Source organism: Bolinopsis microptera, chromosome 11, assembly GCF_026151205.1.
Source record: "Bolinopsis microptera isolate Bmic1 chromosome 11, MBARI_Bmic_1.0, whole genome shotgun sequence".
Classification (NCBI taxonomy): Eukaryota; Metazoa; Ctenophora; class Tentaculata; order Lobata; family Bolinopsidae; genus Bolinopsis; species Bolinopsis microptera.
Genome location: NC_087082.1, coordinates 13,057,096 through 13,070,098, shown reverse-complemented (window position 1 = coordinate 13,070,098; position 13,003 = coordinate 13,057,096). Strand labels below are relative to the sequence as shown.

At 35.9% G+C, this 13,003-nt stretch overlaps 2 protein-coding genes across 3 annotated transcripts in view; one reads left to right on the top strand and one right to left on the bottom strand.

The window, feature by feature from the left end:
• Positions 1-12,694, bottom strand: part of LOC134823763 (radial spoke head 10 homolog B-like) — a 50,014-nt gene extending 37,320 nt beyond the window's left edge. For both annotated transcript variants that reach the window (XM_063835316.1, XM_063835317.1), the window contains exons 1-8: positions 12,499-12,694; positions 12,135-12,210; positions 11,820-11,888; positions 10,947-11,120; positions 10,574-10,780; positions 10,235-10,319; positions 9,894-10,016; positions 2,221-2,336 (exon numbers count right to left, since the gene is read on the bottom strand). In XM_063835316.1, coding sequence (XP_063691386.1) covers positions 2,221-2,336; positions 9,894-10,016; positions 10,235-10,319; positions 10,574-10,780; positions 10,947-11,120; positions 11,820-11,888; positions 12,135-12,210; positions 12,499-12,680 — 1,032 coding nt within the window. In that variant the 5' untranslated portion in view covers positions 12,681-12,694. The remainder of the gene's footprint in view (positions 1-2,220; positions 2,337-9,893; positions 10,017-10,234; positions 10,320-10,573; positions 10,781-10,946; positions 11,121-11,819; positions 11,889-12,134; positions 12,211-12,498) is intronic.
• On the top strand, positions 7,974-9,794 carry LOC134823089 (G-protein coupled receptor 183-A-like). The gene is made up of 2 exons (XM_063834438.1): positions 7,974-8,058; positions 8,295-9,794. The coding sequence occupies exons 1-2, from the start codon at positions 7,974-7,976 to the stop codon at positions 9,272-9,274; spliced, it is 1,065 nt and encodes a 354-aa protein (XP_063690508.1). The 3' UTR covers positions 9,275-9,794.
• Positions 12,695-13,003: the final 309 nt, after the last annotated feature.

The window sequence follows — 13,003 nt, the reverse complement described above, 5'->3', positions numbered from 1 at the left end:
AGATCAAGTAGTTACAAAAACTAGTTAAAATTAGACGGAAGCGGAGGCTCAGCCAATGTTTATTACATACAGTATACATGTTTTCTTGGGTAAATTTCTATTGATCCCGTTATATATATATACAGCTGATAATGAATGTAAACGTATTGACTGAAAACACGGCACCAAACAGATAACCACAGCCTAGAATATTCACTAATCAAAAATATATCCACTGTGTTGATATAAGCAAAGGTTGCCTTTTGGGAGGCCCCATGCCTTCCTGCTACGTTTTTTGATATGCATACTGATCCCCTAATTCGATGCCCGTGAACTATTACTAATTTAGCGGGTGGGACCAAGTATCACTATCTAATCAGGGCGAGAGTCAAGAGTGGTGTAAATAATGTAAATGCATAAATTTACCTTAAAATTGCTTAGATCACTTTGATACAGATAATGAGTTAATAATAATTTGATTAAAAATGCTTAAATCTTATCAAGGGGTTAAGTACGACATTTCGACAAGTACAATCTTACGACTAATTGAGGAGCGTTGAATTCTGGCCCCCTCGATAATTCTTCAACACTATCGAATGGATAAATGGGCTTCTAAAGTTAATTAATTCTAGACTCAACTAAGTATAATTTGCACTAAGTTGCTCACGCATTATGTTTTGTAGGATTCGCTGAAATTTTTTAATCTCGTCATTGTCAACTTAAATTGAAGTCATGTCTTTAGAAAAGTTTAGTGTGCAGATAACATACAATTTTGTGCAGATATGATTCAAATCAGTCTTTTCATAAAAAAATGTGGATGTGCACTGTGCAGTTAGAATTACTCTTGTGCAGGCAACAAGGTTACCCTTACCAAGGTTTTCTACCCATGATCCAAGTTCAACCAATGCTTTTCTAATTCTTATGGCTTTTATGTTATGGGTAAACGGGTTTCTCAAGTCAATTAATTAATTTTATTGCATAATCAACTAAGTATAATTTGCACTGAGTTGCTCACGCATCCTGTTTTGTAGGATTCATTGAACTTTCTTTTAATCTCGTCATCTTCAATTAAAATTAAGGGTTTCTCTTTGTCATCTGCTTTGTTCACGAACAAAGCTTTATTGTAATATTCATCTGTAATATTCATCTCTCTAACCTAAGACCAATTGTTCATTACGGGTAAACGGGTTTCTAAATCGATTAATCAATTAATCAATTAAATTCCACGCCCAGTTAACTTTCCTATTGGAAGTTGCTCGAACATCATGTTTGTCGAATTAACTAACAACAAAGCTCAATTCGTCTGTCTCGCACTTTCTTGAACAGTGCCCAGCTATTGCACGACCAAGAGGGCAATACTTTCTTATTACCTCGAGCTCTTTGACAACCAACATATTACCAACAAGTTACTATATAACTATTGTCAATTTTGCAAATCACCCTAAGCGCCTTATTGTCAATTGTCATGTTGTGCCTAAGGAACTGGATCAAACCGGAGTGCAAGTGACTTAATGCCAATTCTCGTGCTGTTTTACAGTTTTACCTCATTATCTCTGGTTATCATCCTTTCAGCATTCGGGCATTTATTAATTCCCCCTCATTCCACTTCATTCCACTTTTCCACCCATCATATTCTCATAGATTTCCCTGGCACCCTCTTCCAGGAGGGTCCCACACCAAAGAGACAGAGTATCTTCATAATCTCGCCAGGGTTTCTCTTTGTTAACCGTATCATTTATAAACATTAAAACTATAGACCCGTATCTTGGAGGCTCTCCTTCTCAGTTCTCCCGTGCCAGGAGCAGATAATCTACAGATACTAAGGCCCCCTCCCGGCCCATTGTACTGCAAATTAATACAGTCACCCTTAGGACTGTGAGCCTTATGATATGAATATATTATTACCATGACGGATGACCCGTGTAAATGTGGATATTGCTATAACAGTTCTTTCATCCTGAGTTGTTGAGAAGAATAGATTATACAAATATGTATAGTGCAAGTTCAGCTTATCCAGTCTCCTGAGCGCTTCTTTTTAGGTAGTTAACCGTTTGTTAAGGGACTCAATTTGAAGTATTATTTGTTTGGTTGCTTGAAAACGTCCATGTGCTCCGAAGCATGTGCCACAGTAAAATATCAATTAACATATATTATATTATCTTTAATATGCTAATGTTATAATTTTGGATCGTAAACCCCCGAGGGTAATATATGCTAAGTATTTAAAGTAAAATATTATACCTTAGTTGCGTTTTGTAGAGGAGATGAGACTCGCCCCGTTACAATAGCACTTCTCATCATTTTCCCAACATCTGGAGAGCCTGGTCTTCCCACAATACTGTCGTTCTCGAAATTACCTGCAATATTTTGAATTGTCTTGTATTTTTTATCACTGAAATATTTTAGTAGATTACAATTTGCAGTGGGAGGTAACGGAAATACTTCAGTTCATTGTTCTCGCAGATATTCACATAATGCAGTGTTATAGTTTTAGTTCAATAGAATTTTCAGTAAACAATCCAAGTTCTGATTGTTTGTGTCATGGTTGCAGTTGTGTTTAAAATATTCTTATTCAGATATTTGTTGTCGTTAATAACAGCCAGCCAGATAATAACATTTATTAATTTGTCTAAAAATATTTAATGTCATTTATTTTTATGCGCATCGTAACGGATATCACGTTTATTGGAGCTGCACAGTTGCTGCTTGAATTGAATAACCATTGTCATGATGATAAATAATATTTTTAAATGCCCCAACTGTATTGGCCCCGACTATGCCCCAAGTGTGCCCCAAGTAACTATTTGCCCCAACTGTGCCCCAGGAATTTCAATTTTGTGCCCCAAGTGTGCCTAGCTAGATTACCAACTGGCCGGGTATATAATAATATTTATCCTCAAGTCTTTCTCAAGAATGGACTGCGGTAAAATAAATCATAATACGATCAGTCAGCTTTTCCGAAATGACTATAGGTTGAATATCGAACGTTATAACCTGTACATTCTTAATCCTCTTTTTTATCAGGCTATAATTTTATTATGTTTACGAATACGAAATGCTGATGCACCGTTAATCTGTTACATCGTGTACTCTTTTTTGATCTATTTCAATATAATAATAATTCAAGTTGGCCACATTGCTTATTCATATTGCAGTTAAACCCCCACTTTCTAACGAACTCCAATTAACCTTAATCATTGATTTCCTTTGGGTGCCTTTACTTTTTTACAATACTGCAAGGTTATATTATAATAATGGTGGCCCAAAAATAACTACCCACACGCAACCCTTTTAATAACTCACGTAATTTATGTCAGAATTTCTAATTTATGTCAGAATTCCTACGGTCTCTGTAATCAATGAAATTTTGCGAAACTTTCAGAAATTCTAAGTTTGACCCATATCTATATTCTCTGAAATTTTTGAGAAATTCTGACACGAATAACGTGAGTTATTAAAGGGTTGCGTGTGGGTAGTTTTACCTTTGGGCCACCCTGTATAATATAATGTATAGTGTATACTGTATAGCGCAATTTAAAGTACGAGCTGAGTTGTAATATTTTGTAAATAGTGCGATTCCCACCCTGCCTAAAACTCTTTGGTACTCTCAGGTTGAACTATTCAACAACGTTGCCTTTCACAAATAATTCAGGTTAATGTCTAACACTGAGTTTCTTGACAATTCAAGATGTATAATTAATGTAGAATTATGTATAATTAATGTAGAATAACCCTCATAGAAAGTTTTACAATCAGATGGGCAGGATCAGATTCACAGAGCCAGGGGTTTGTTGAGATGGTGAAGCATATAATCTTGGCGAGTATTCTATTGAGTAATTTTATAACATTAGATTGCAACACATTGTTCTCATTGTACCACATTGTGTGTACTGTGTAGAATCTTAAGTGACTAAAGTGACTCAGTTTCAATCTCTTGAGGGATTGCGAGTTGTTAATTTGCCAGATTCATCCTCTTTTGTTTTTTTTCCCCCGAATATCGATAGTATTAAAAGTCACTCCATTTAGTATTATCACTTTGCCAGCTGATAATAATAATAATAAACTTTCTGGGATGTTCAACATGATGTGTTTTTCCTGATTTAAAAAAAAGTAATTATACTTTCCTATTTTTTGATATTACGTCATGAAAAACGTTTGACCCTAGCTATAGTTAAATTTTGGCTACCCCTCATGAATTCAGACGCCACCAGTTGTATACAAATCACCGTCGCGCAACCCTGATTGAGTTGCTTTCTAGCATTCTTCTGTAAAGTATTTATTAATAAAAAAGTTAGTAATTTATCAAACGCCAATTCGAAGTTTGTAGTAAATCCATTGACTCGGTTTTTGGAAAATTTATTTGCTCAGTTATAATATTGTGTTCTACTTTATGAACATTACACAATACGCAAGCAAATGCCGATGTTCCACTTAAAATCTAAGAATTTGTAGGTTTACCTAACATGTACATATTTAGACCCACAAATGTTAATGACAGATCACGCAATTTCTTATATTCATCATAATCAGTGATAACGGAGATATCCCGAGATATCGCACAAATTCTGTCTAGGCCAAATTAGTTTGCGATAGTCACACCATGGACAATTACTTGTAAGCATTTTGAGAAACCTTTGTCTTTATATCCTGTCTTGTTCGCGATATTTCCAGAAACTCCCCCTATTTTGTTAGACAATGTAGCGCTTAAAACACCCAAAAGTTCCCTAGATTACTTGCTATAAATATAATATAGGAAAAAGTATTTTTGTATCATAATATGCCACAAGCCCAGTGCAGACATCTTATGATAGATTTTGGCTTCAGTTGGGAGCAGAGTCGCCAAACTTAATTTCACAGTTTCACGGGCAACCTGTTTAAGTTTTAGTTTTGCTGGGCAACCCTCGGCCCATGATGTTTATTAAATATATCGATTACCTCTACAATATTTCGCTTTAGTCTTTACAAATGACAAATTAGTCGCCGCAATTTCGCTCACGTTACAATTTGGATCATCATTATTTATGTGACTAACGAACAATACGGCGAGGCACAATACTTCCCCTTTTGAGCTGACAAATTTGCTCTGATAAACGTCACTTATAAAGTTATAATCACGCGTGAAAATGATATTTCTTGGAGTATTTACCGACCGTTCCAATATAAACTACAAGGCGTGTTAACTGGTTTATTCCAATAACTGTTATAATGTGCTATTGATAAGGCATACTGACTTATTACTTGTTTGGTTTATCGATATTTAATTTCTGTGGCAAAGATTGAATTCAATAATATCTCTGTTATAACGTTCCTAGTTTTAATTTTAACTGATATTGATGGTCAGATTCCTGATATTTGATAGTAGAGGGACTTTAATAGACGTCAGCCAGTAGGTGGACGTAGCCTTCTTACTCAGTTATTCAGGAATTAGGTATTCAGGTATAAGGTATTCAGATAGATTCGGTGCCCCACAATGGACCATACTTTCAAGAAAAGTGCTGAAAGTACTAGATAAAAGCGATTTTAATTGTTAGAGTGTTAGACTTGTTAACATCAAGATTTATAATATCTTGTTAATAGTTTTTGCAGTAGTCTAGCAAAGTACCTTTCGTCACCTAATAGAAGAAAGGAACTGATTGGTTCAAATCATACTGGTGATAATAATTGTGAGCCTGTTCATCAAAATTTCGCCAGGAACTTACGATGATGTTCGGACCTGACGACAGTTTTCACCAAAAGTTTCATTTAACTTCAAAAACTCCTCTGACTTGACGACAGATTCAAAACGTTTGAAATTCTCTCAGCTGATTTTCTCGGCATTATTTCTTATTCTAGAATAACTAGATACAGCAGCTCAGCCCAGTCAATGGTCATTCAAAAACTCTCGTTATTATCAATTTTTGAGTATTTTTCCGTTCTGAATCCGTTAATGGTCACTAACTTTAAAATTTACGCCCGGAAAATGAAGTCACAAACGTCCGCGTCTGTTAAACAAAAAGCATGTTAACGCACTGTCTAACAAATTCCTGCTTCTGCAATACTCACTCAGCAATTCGCCATGCAGGCCATCATACCTTTGGGGTCTTTTTAAACAGTGGCTACCAATTCACACTTGACATGTGTGCTTTCTTCGGTAAGCGAGCACAAACAGCACGTGAGTGGTTTTTGTTGCCCTCCTCGATAGTCGATACTCAATGAGGTGACTTTCATTGACGTCATTTTTGTTACGGTATAGGATTTGTTTGCTTCATTAGTCCCCAAATTTGCGTATCTTATGACTTTTTTATGACGATTCATTATTGTTATGATAACAATTCGAATAATTTTGATAAAATACTGCCGATATATTATTATGGCCTCCTGTATTTATCATCATTAGAAGCTACTTGGTAAACTTGGTTGGTTTTTGTGGCGAAATTTTGAGCACAAAGCCACAACGGACATCCTTGATAAAACCCGCTTTAAGACATTGTGACCAAGCAAAAATGCTAAATACACAGATTATCAACGTCGTAGGAAGACGTAAAGAGGTTACACAGAAATCATCCCAGAAAGTTAGGCTCACCAGCAGTACTAACGACATAGACCGTACTAATTCTATAATATACCTCCTGTCCCAGCCTCTCCTTCTCTCTCCAGCCTCTCCTCCTCTTCTCCTCTTCTCTCTCCAGCCTCTCCTCCTCTTCTCCTCTTGTCTCCCCTATAGGCTTCGTAATACTGTGCTTGTTTGACGTTTGTTGCTTTAAGGGTTTAGCTGTCTACAAATTTTGCTCATTTCTGGCAAGTCTTAATTTATACCTTGTATCTCTGATATTCTGCATTGAATCAGGCTAATAATTTATTAATTCCCCTGACCTCCGTAATTAGACTTAGCTTGCAAACTTTGCATGTTATTCAAACATGAAATTGTTCCGTTTCAATTATCTGTCGTATGCGAGTCACGTCTAAATAATAACGTGATATTATGACTAACGTTCTGGATATAATATGAAAATACAAAGTCTAAATTCCATAGTACCACGTGAACAATCTCTATATTCCATAGTACCACGTGAACAATCTCTGTATTCCATAGTACCACGTGGAGCAGGGTTAATATGCAATTTCAGGCTCACTGCACGACTTTGTTACTATATAACTAGTAATCCCGGCGGTGTTGTGTTGAAGATATATGTCGACATTACGTTAATTCAGATTAACCTTGTAGTCTGCATTACCTATATATTTAAGTTATGTTACTAGATGATTTTTTATTCTCAATTTTGTTGTTTAGATTAAATCAAAGCAATGTTATACTTCTATCATAATAGATGATATTGTATTATATTATTCATTATCATAAATAATTTAATAGAATTGAATGTTATGACATATTATTATAGATAACTATTCTATGTTATTTATTATCTATTATTATAGATAACTATTCCGATTTTTCACAGTGTCGTGTTGATGAGATATGTCAGCATTGTGCTAATTTGGAACTTCAGAATAATCCCGTCTCATGTCTGCTTTACTACTTATAATTATTGGATATTAAGTCTTCCGTCAATTATTGATGATCATAAACATTAAACAATCGTGATATCTAGTATCATTTTTCACTTTTAAAATAAATAGCAGAGCCAAAAGCGACTTTTAATCTCTAATCGAAAAATTAAGGTGTTTCTTTGCTATTTCAAGTTTATATTTCAATTTCTCCACTTAAAATCGTTATTCACCAGTTTTTGCTCCTACTATAACTCTATAATATTATAGTACGGTATTGGATTATTTTCTAATAAGCAGCAAATTTTTTGAAAAAAATATCAAATGCTTCATAATTTACTCATGCAATTTAAGCATTCAGAGACTGCAAGGTTTATAATATTATCTAAGTCCATAAAATAATGCTATTTTTAGTCTAAGTGTTTTAAGCTCTCAATAAAATAATAACACGAAGTTATCACTTCCATCTTACTGTTTTCTTACTGTTTTAACCACCCTATCTTGTTTAGATGGAGTCAATATCCACTCACTCGACAGAGGCAGACTATTTTCTGGCTGCAGTTTGTATATTCTGTGCAACTGTCGGCGTAGCAGGTATGATAATATTTTTATTAAATTTACTTTTTAATACTTGGAATAGCTGACTATTTTCCGTATGAATCAAAACATTTTTGTATATTTGCTTGGGTCTATCCATAAATTTCAAATACCAAAACTTGACATGACCAATGATTCCAAAAAACATTTAAAATTTGGCTAAAATTCAACAACTGCGTTTATAATTATTGATATACCCAGTGCGTGTACAATAACACAACATATCCACTCAGGTAACCTAGTAGCACTGCGTTACTTCCACAACCACCGTAAAGATCTGCCCACCATCCTCTACATCTTGATCACCCTAGTTGACATCCTGTCCTGCTCCACCTGCCTCCCCACTGCTATCTCCTACCTCAACCACCGCCAGCCCATGTGGTACGGTAACAGTATCTTCTGTTACGGGTGGGGTATCCTCTGGGCCATCATCCCCTTCATGTCTGTGTTCCTGGTGGCGGTTCTCAGCATCACCCGCACCATTTCCCTCATCTCCCCACTCAGACAGATCAAAACTAAGAGGGTCGTGATATTTGTGTCGGTTTATATCGGTTATTTAGTGCTGTGGTCCACTGTTCCCATTATATTCAAGTACGGATATTTTGTGTACACCCCGGAGGACACGTACTGTTGGGAGAGTACAAGGTCGGGTTGGTACTCCAACTTGGAGATATTTAACGGGGCTGTGCTGCTTGCATTCCCCATAGTGCCCGTCATCATTAGCTGTTTCATATCAAGCTACTGTGTGCTGTCCTCGCTGAAAGTCTCCACTCTGAGCAGTGCAGTTCGTAACATGAAGCTGGAAGCAACCATCACTATTATCCTGATAACGGTGACCTACATTGTCCTCAACCTCCCTATTTTCATCATCTGGGTTCTGTACATCTACGAGAACTTCAACGTACGAGGTGACACGTTCTCCAAGTATTACAGCTGGTCAGTCTGCTATGTGATCTGTGTGTCAATGAACGCCACCCTCAACCCTTTTATCTACATCAGTAGGATGGAGAAGTTCAGGGGAGCAGTGAAGATCTTCTTCAAACGTGGAGGTATAAAAAGGAACTCGTTGTATGTCAGCACCGGGTCAAGAGGTTCCATTTTGGCAAGGTACAATACCCCAAAGGTACAAAAGAGTTTTTTAAAGGTTGTTAATACGGTGGAGATGGATATTAAATCTGAAGATAATCTTCGGAGAAACAGCAGCTTTGTTTAGGTAATATGACATTTTATAAGACATACTTGAAAAGCCCGATGACTGATCAAAGGAGCGGAGTTAGACAAACGTTTTTTAAAGACAGCAATACAGATAGGATAACTTAAGTCAGTCGCAAGTAAACCATATAAATATAACAACACATTGGTTAGTGCTATAAGTTATTTACATAGTGGTCAGTGCTCACGATGTAGGGGTAGAGATGATATCAAATAAGGGACGATTTGATTCACTTTTGGGATTTTTGCTCCTTTGGCCAGGGCGAAATCATCAATGGATAATCGTCTCCTCTACGGCCTACTACTTAATAATTTTCACGGGAGGTCAATCATACTCTATAATTGCAATTATGTCATGCTATAAGAGTGGTTGTAGATTTAATTGTTATCCGTATGTACGTTTCTTATCTTAATGTAATACCCGTGGTCTTCGTTTAATTTCTAACGTTTTAACTGTTCTAAAATATTTCTAGTTCGCTAGATGACTGTATAATATGTAATAACGATTTTATTATGTATCTTAAAATTTGCTATTTTCCTGGTTACCCCACTCTCATTAACTAAGCGCAAGTAAATTATACTGTAAAACTCTAACAAGAAGCTTATTTTCGGACCAATACCTGCGAAGACGGTTCCATCCTTGAAGAAGAACTTTCCGTAACCATGCTTGGCATTGTCCTTCCACTCTCCCTCGTACCTCGCTCCACTAGCATAGTTGAACATTCCAGCTCCATCGCGCTTCCCTGAGTCAAGTCAACATAATTAGTTATCATTGGTGTTACATGTCAAGAATGACATATTGTTAGTTCAGTTAATACTCATTACTCACCATCAAGAGGCAAGACACGCATCAAACCTTCAATCGAAATGTTTTAAAATTATGAAATATTTTGAACCAACTAATTCTAGTGCATTAAAAGGAAGTGTTGTTAAATTCCACAATCTGCACTGTTATACATACCATTCACCCATTGTCCTTTGTACTCATTCTTCAGTGGCAGCTGTGAGCTAGTATCTACCACCCACGTTTGCGTTCCTTCTCCGTGCTGCGTAGTTAACTTATAATAGTACAGCAAAATGATAACTCACGGCTGAATTGTTTGGACTAATTGAATTAATTAAAATTCAAGAATATTTCAAAGACTGCGACAGATATGAACTTAACGTGGAACTACTGGGTTCAAGCCCACTTCAGCCCAGAATTAGACTTGTAAAGATTTTACTTCTTTGTTCTGTATAATATCTCGGTTTAGCTTATTGTGTAACTAATAAAATTAACTAATTAAGAGATCCTCAAAACCTGAATGCCCATGTTCCACTCTCCTGTATAAGACTCGCCAGTTCCTGCCCAGCGCATGGTACCCTGGCCATGCCGGAGGTTCTCAAACCAGTCCCCCTCGTAGGTACTTCCACTTGGGTACTGTCTGAAGCCTCTGCCACACTTCTTGTTGTCTACCCAGTCTCCAATGTAGTACGATAGCTCGTCCTTGTCGTAGCAAATCTTTCCCTGTCAAGCATGAAAATGTAAAAATAAAGACGGTATTTTTATAGTTACCAAAATTATATACAACGAAAACAATTACCAAAAACAATAATTACTAATTCAAGGCTTAAGGATAACAAACAATGATGACCTATATTACAAATTTTAATAAAAGGTTAAAAATACTTACAGATCCAGTCCGTTTGCCATGTACCCAATCCCCGGAGTAGATACTGGGATTGTCAGCACAATAAAAGGAACCCTTGCCATGTCTGAAACCCTCCTCTACTTCACCCTTGTACACGGAACCATCACCCCACATGTAGCAGCCTCTACCGCTAATAACGTTGTTCCTAAAGTCCCCCTGAATAATATGCTATTGTCAGTAATCAGTATTTACTATTTAGTACATGGCAGCAAACTTTTCAACTTTCTGTAAAAAGAAGATTCTAGAATCTTGAGAGTTAACTTTAGTAGTAAAGGTTTTTAATTGACACCGTAATCACTTCTATACATTGATACAATACAGGCTAATTGACTAAAATTTGGGGTGAAGTAGAGGCCCAGTATATCGAGGTACATGGTATTAAAGAGGCATGGTATAGAGAGGTTCTGATTTATAATAGGTATTAGGTACCTTATCTTACTATATATAAAGCGAGACGATATATATATATATATATATCCGTACCATTTTATCACTTCGAGATGGCCAGGCCTACTCTCATGCTGTCTATATGTGATGATTAACTCTGACACCACGACATCAACTTTTTAACACGACTTTCCGCAAAAACGGTAAAAGATATGTACAACTTAAACTTTTTTGACTGATTCAAATGCTCTAATGGTCTTCAAATCAGCATGAAAAAAATAAAAAATTGACCAAGGAATAATAATTTTAGTGCCCAAAAATAATAATTTTAGTGCCCAAAATGTGGACCCCCAAGTGGTGTCAAAAACGCGAATTAAATAGGTAATAATTATTTTAGTCTCTTGAGTCTTGACACCACTTTAGACGGGTTCCTGCTAGTAACTATAATAGGTAAAATTCTAAACTCACTTTATATTTTAAGCCATATGCCCAGGTATACTCCCCTTCACCGTCCATCTTACCATCTTCAAACTCACCCTGAATGAGGGATTTAACAACTTAGGTCTTAGCTTGATATCAATAATGTATAATACTATGAAAGGGAAATTCCATGTTAACATGTTAATTTATCGCTTTTGATTTTAAAAGAATTTTTCGTTCGTAATGATTATGGAAAATCACTTGAATTAATTGTTTCAAAAGAACCAAAAATTATAAAGGGGTATAAGAAACAAATTAAAATCGTTCAGTCAATAAGTTTAAGTAGTCACAGTTAGTTATTACCGTGTAGACATGACCTCCATGATATTTCACAGTTCTTTCTCCAGTGAAGAGAGGGTCTTGTTCTTCATCTCCGAAACTGAAAAACGGAATATTTGCTCATTATTCTCTAATTCTATGATATTATTTTTTATCTCACACTTATTTTACTTCGGAGTATTCCAACAGCCACATTGTTACACAAGTGTAATTAGCCAATTACAGGATATTGTTGACTCAAATTCAAATGTTTATAATTTAAGTAGAATGTATATTCTACATTATATTTATAATATATTATATCTATAATATATATTATTATAATAATGTATGTGTGAGCAGTCATCTATCGACTGTCAATCTTGCGACTTTATACTTAGAGACTAACCTTTCAATGACAATTTGAGCTAAGTGAGCCTCAATTGGTGTCTCAAGGATAATAGGAGGGGTGATAGCTGATGGCTCTTCTTCAACTGCTTCTTGTTCAATTGGAGCTGGCTCTTCACTTTCTGTGACAGTTTCTTCTTCTTTGACCTTTGGTGGTTCTTTAGAAGCTTTGCTCTTAGCCATAATTGCTAAGATATTGAAATTCTGAATTAATTATAATTTTCGACTTTAGACTTTTGGCTTCTCACAAAGATTTCTTTTTAAGAAACCTTTAGAAAAACCTTTAGAAAAGGTGATTTCAAGTCTGATCAGCAAAATCTGCACATGGGAAGATTGTAATCTTTGCCATTTCCAATAGATAGTCCTGTCAATTTAATTCTTACAAGTATACCATCCCTGACACATGTCCATACTCCAATGGTCATATGTGTCATCCATACCTCCAAATCAACCTTACTGGTGATCAGCCATTTGGTAGGCCCAGGTGGTGTTATGAAATTGGGCCA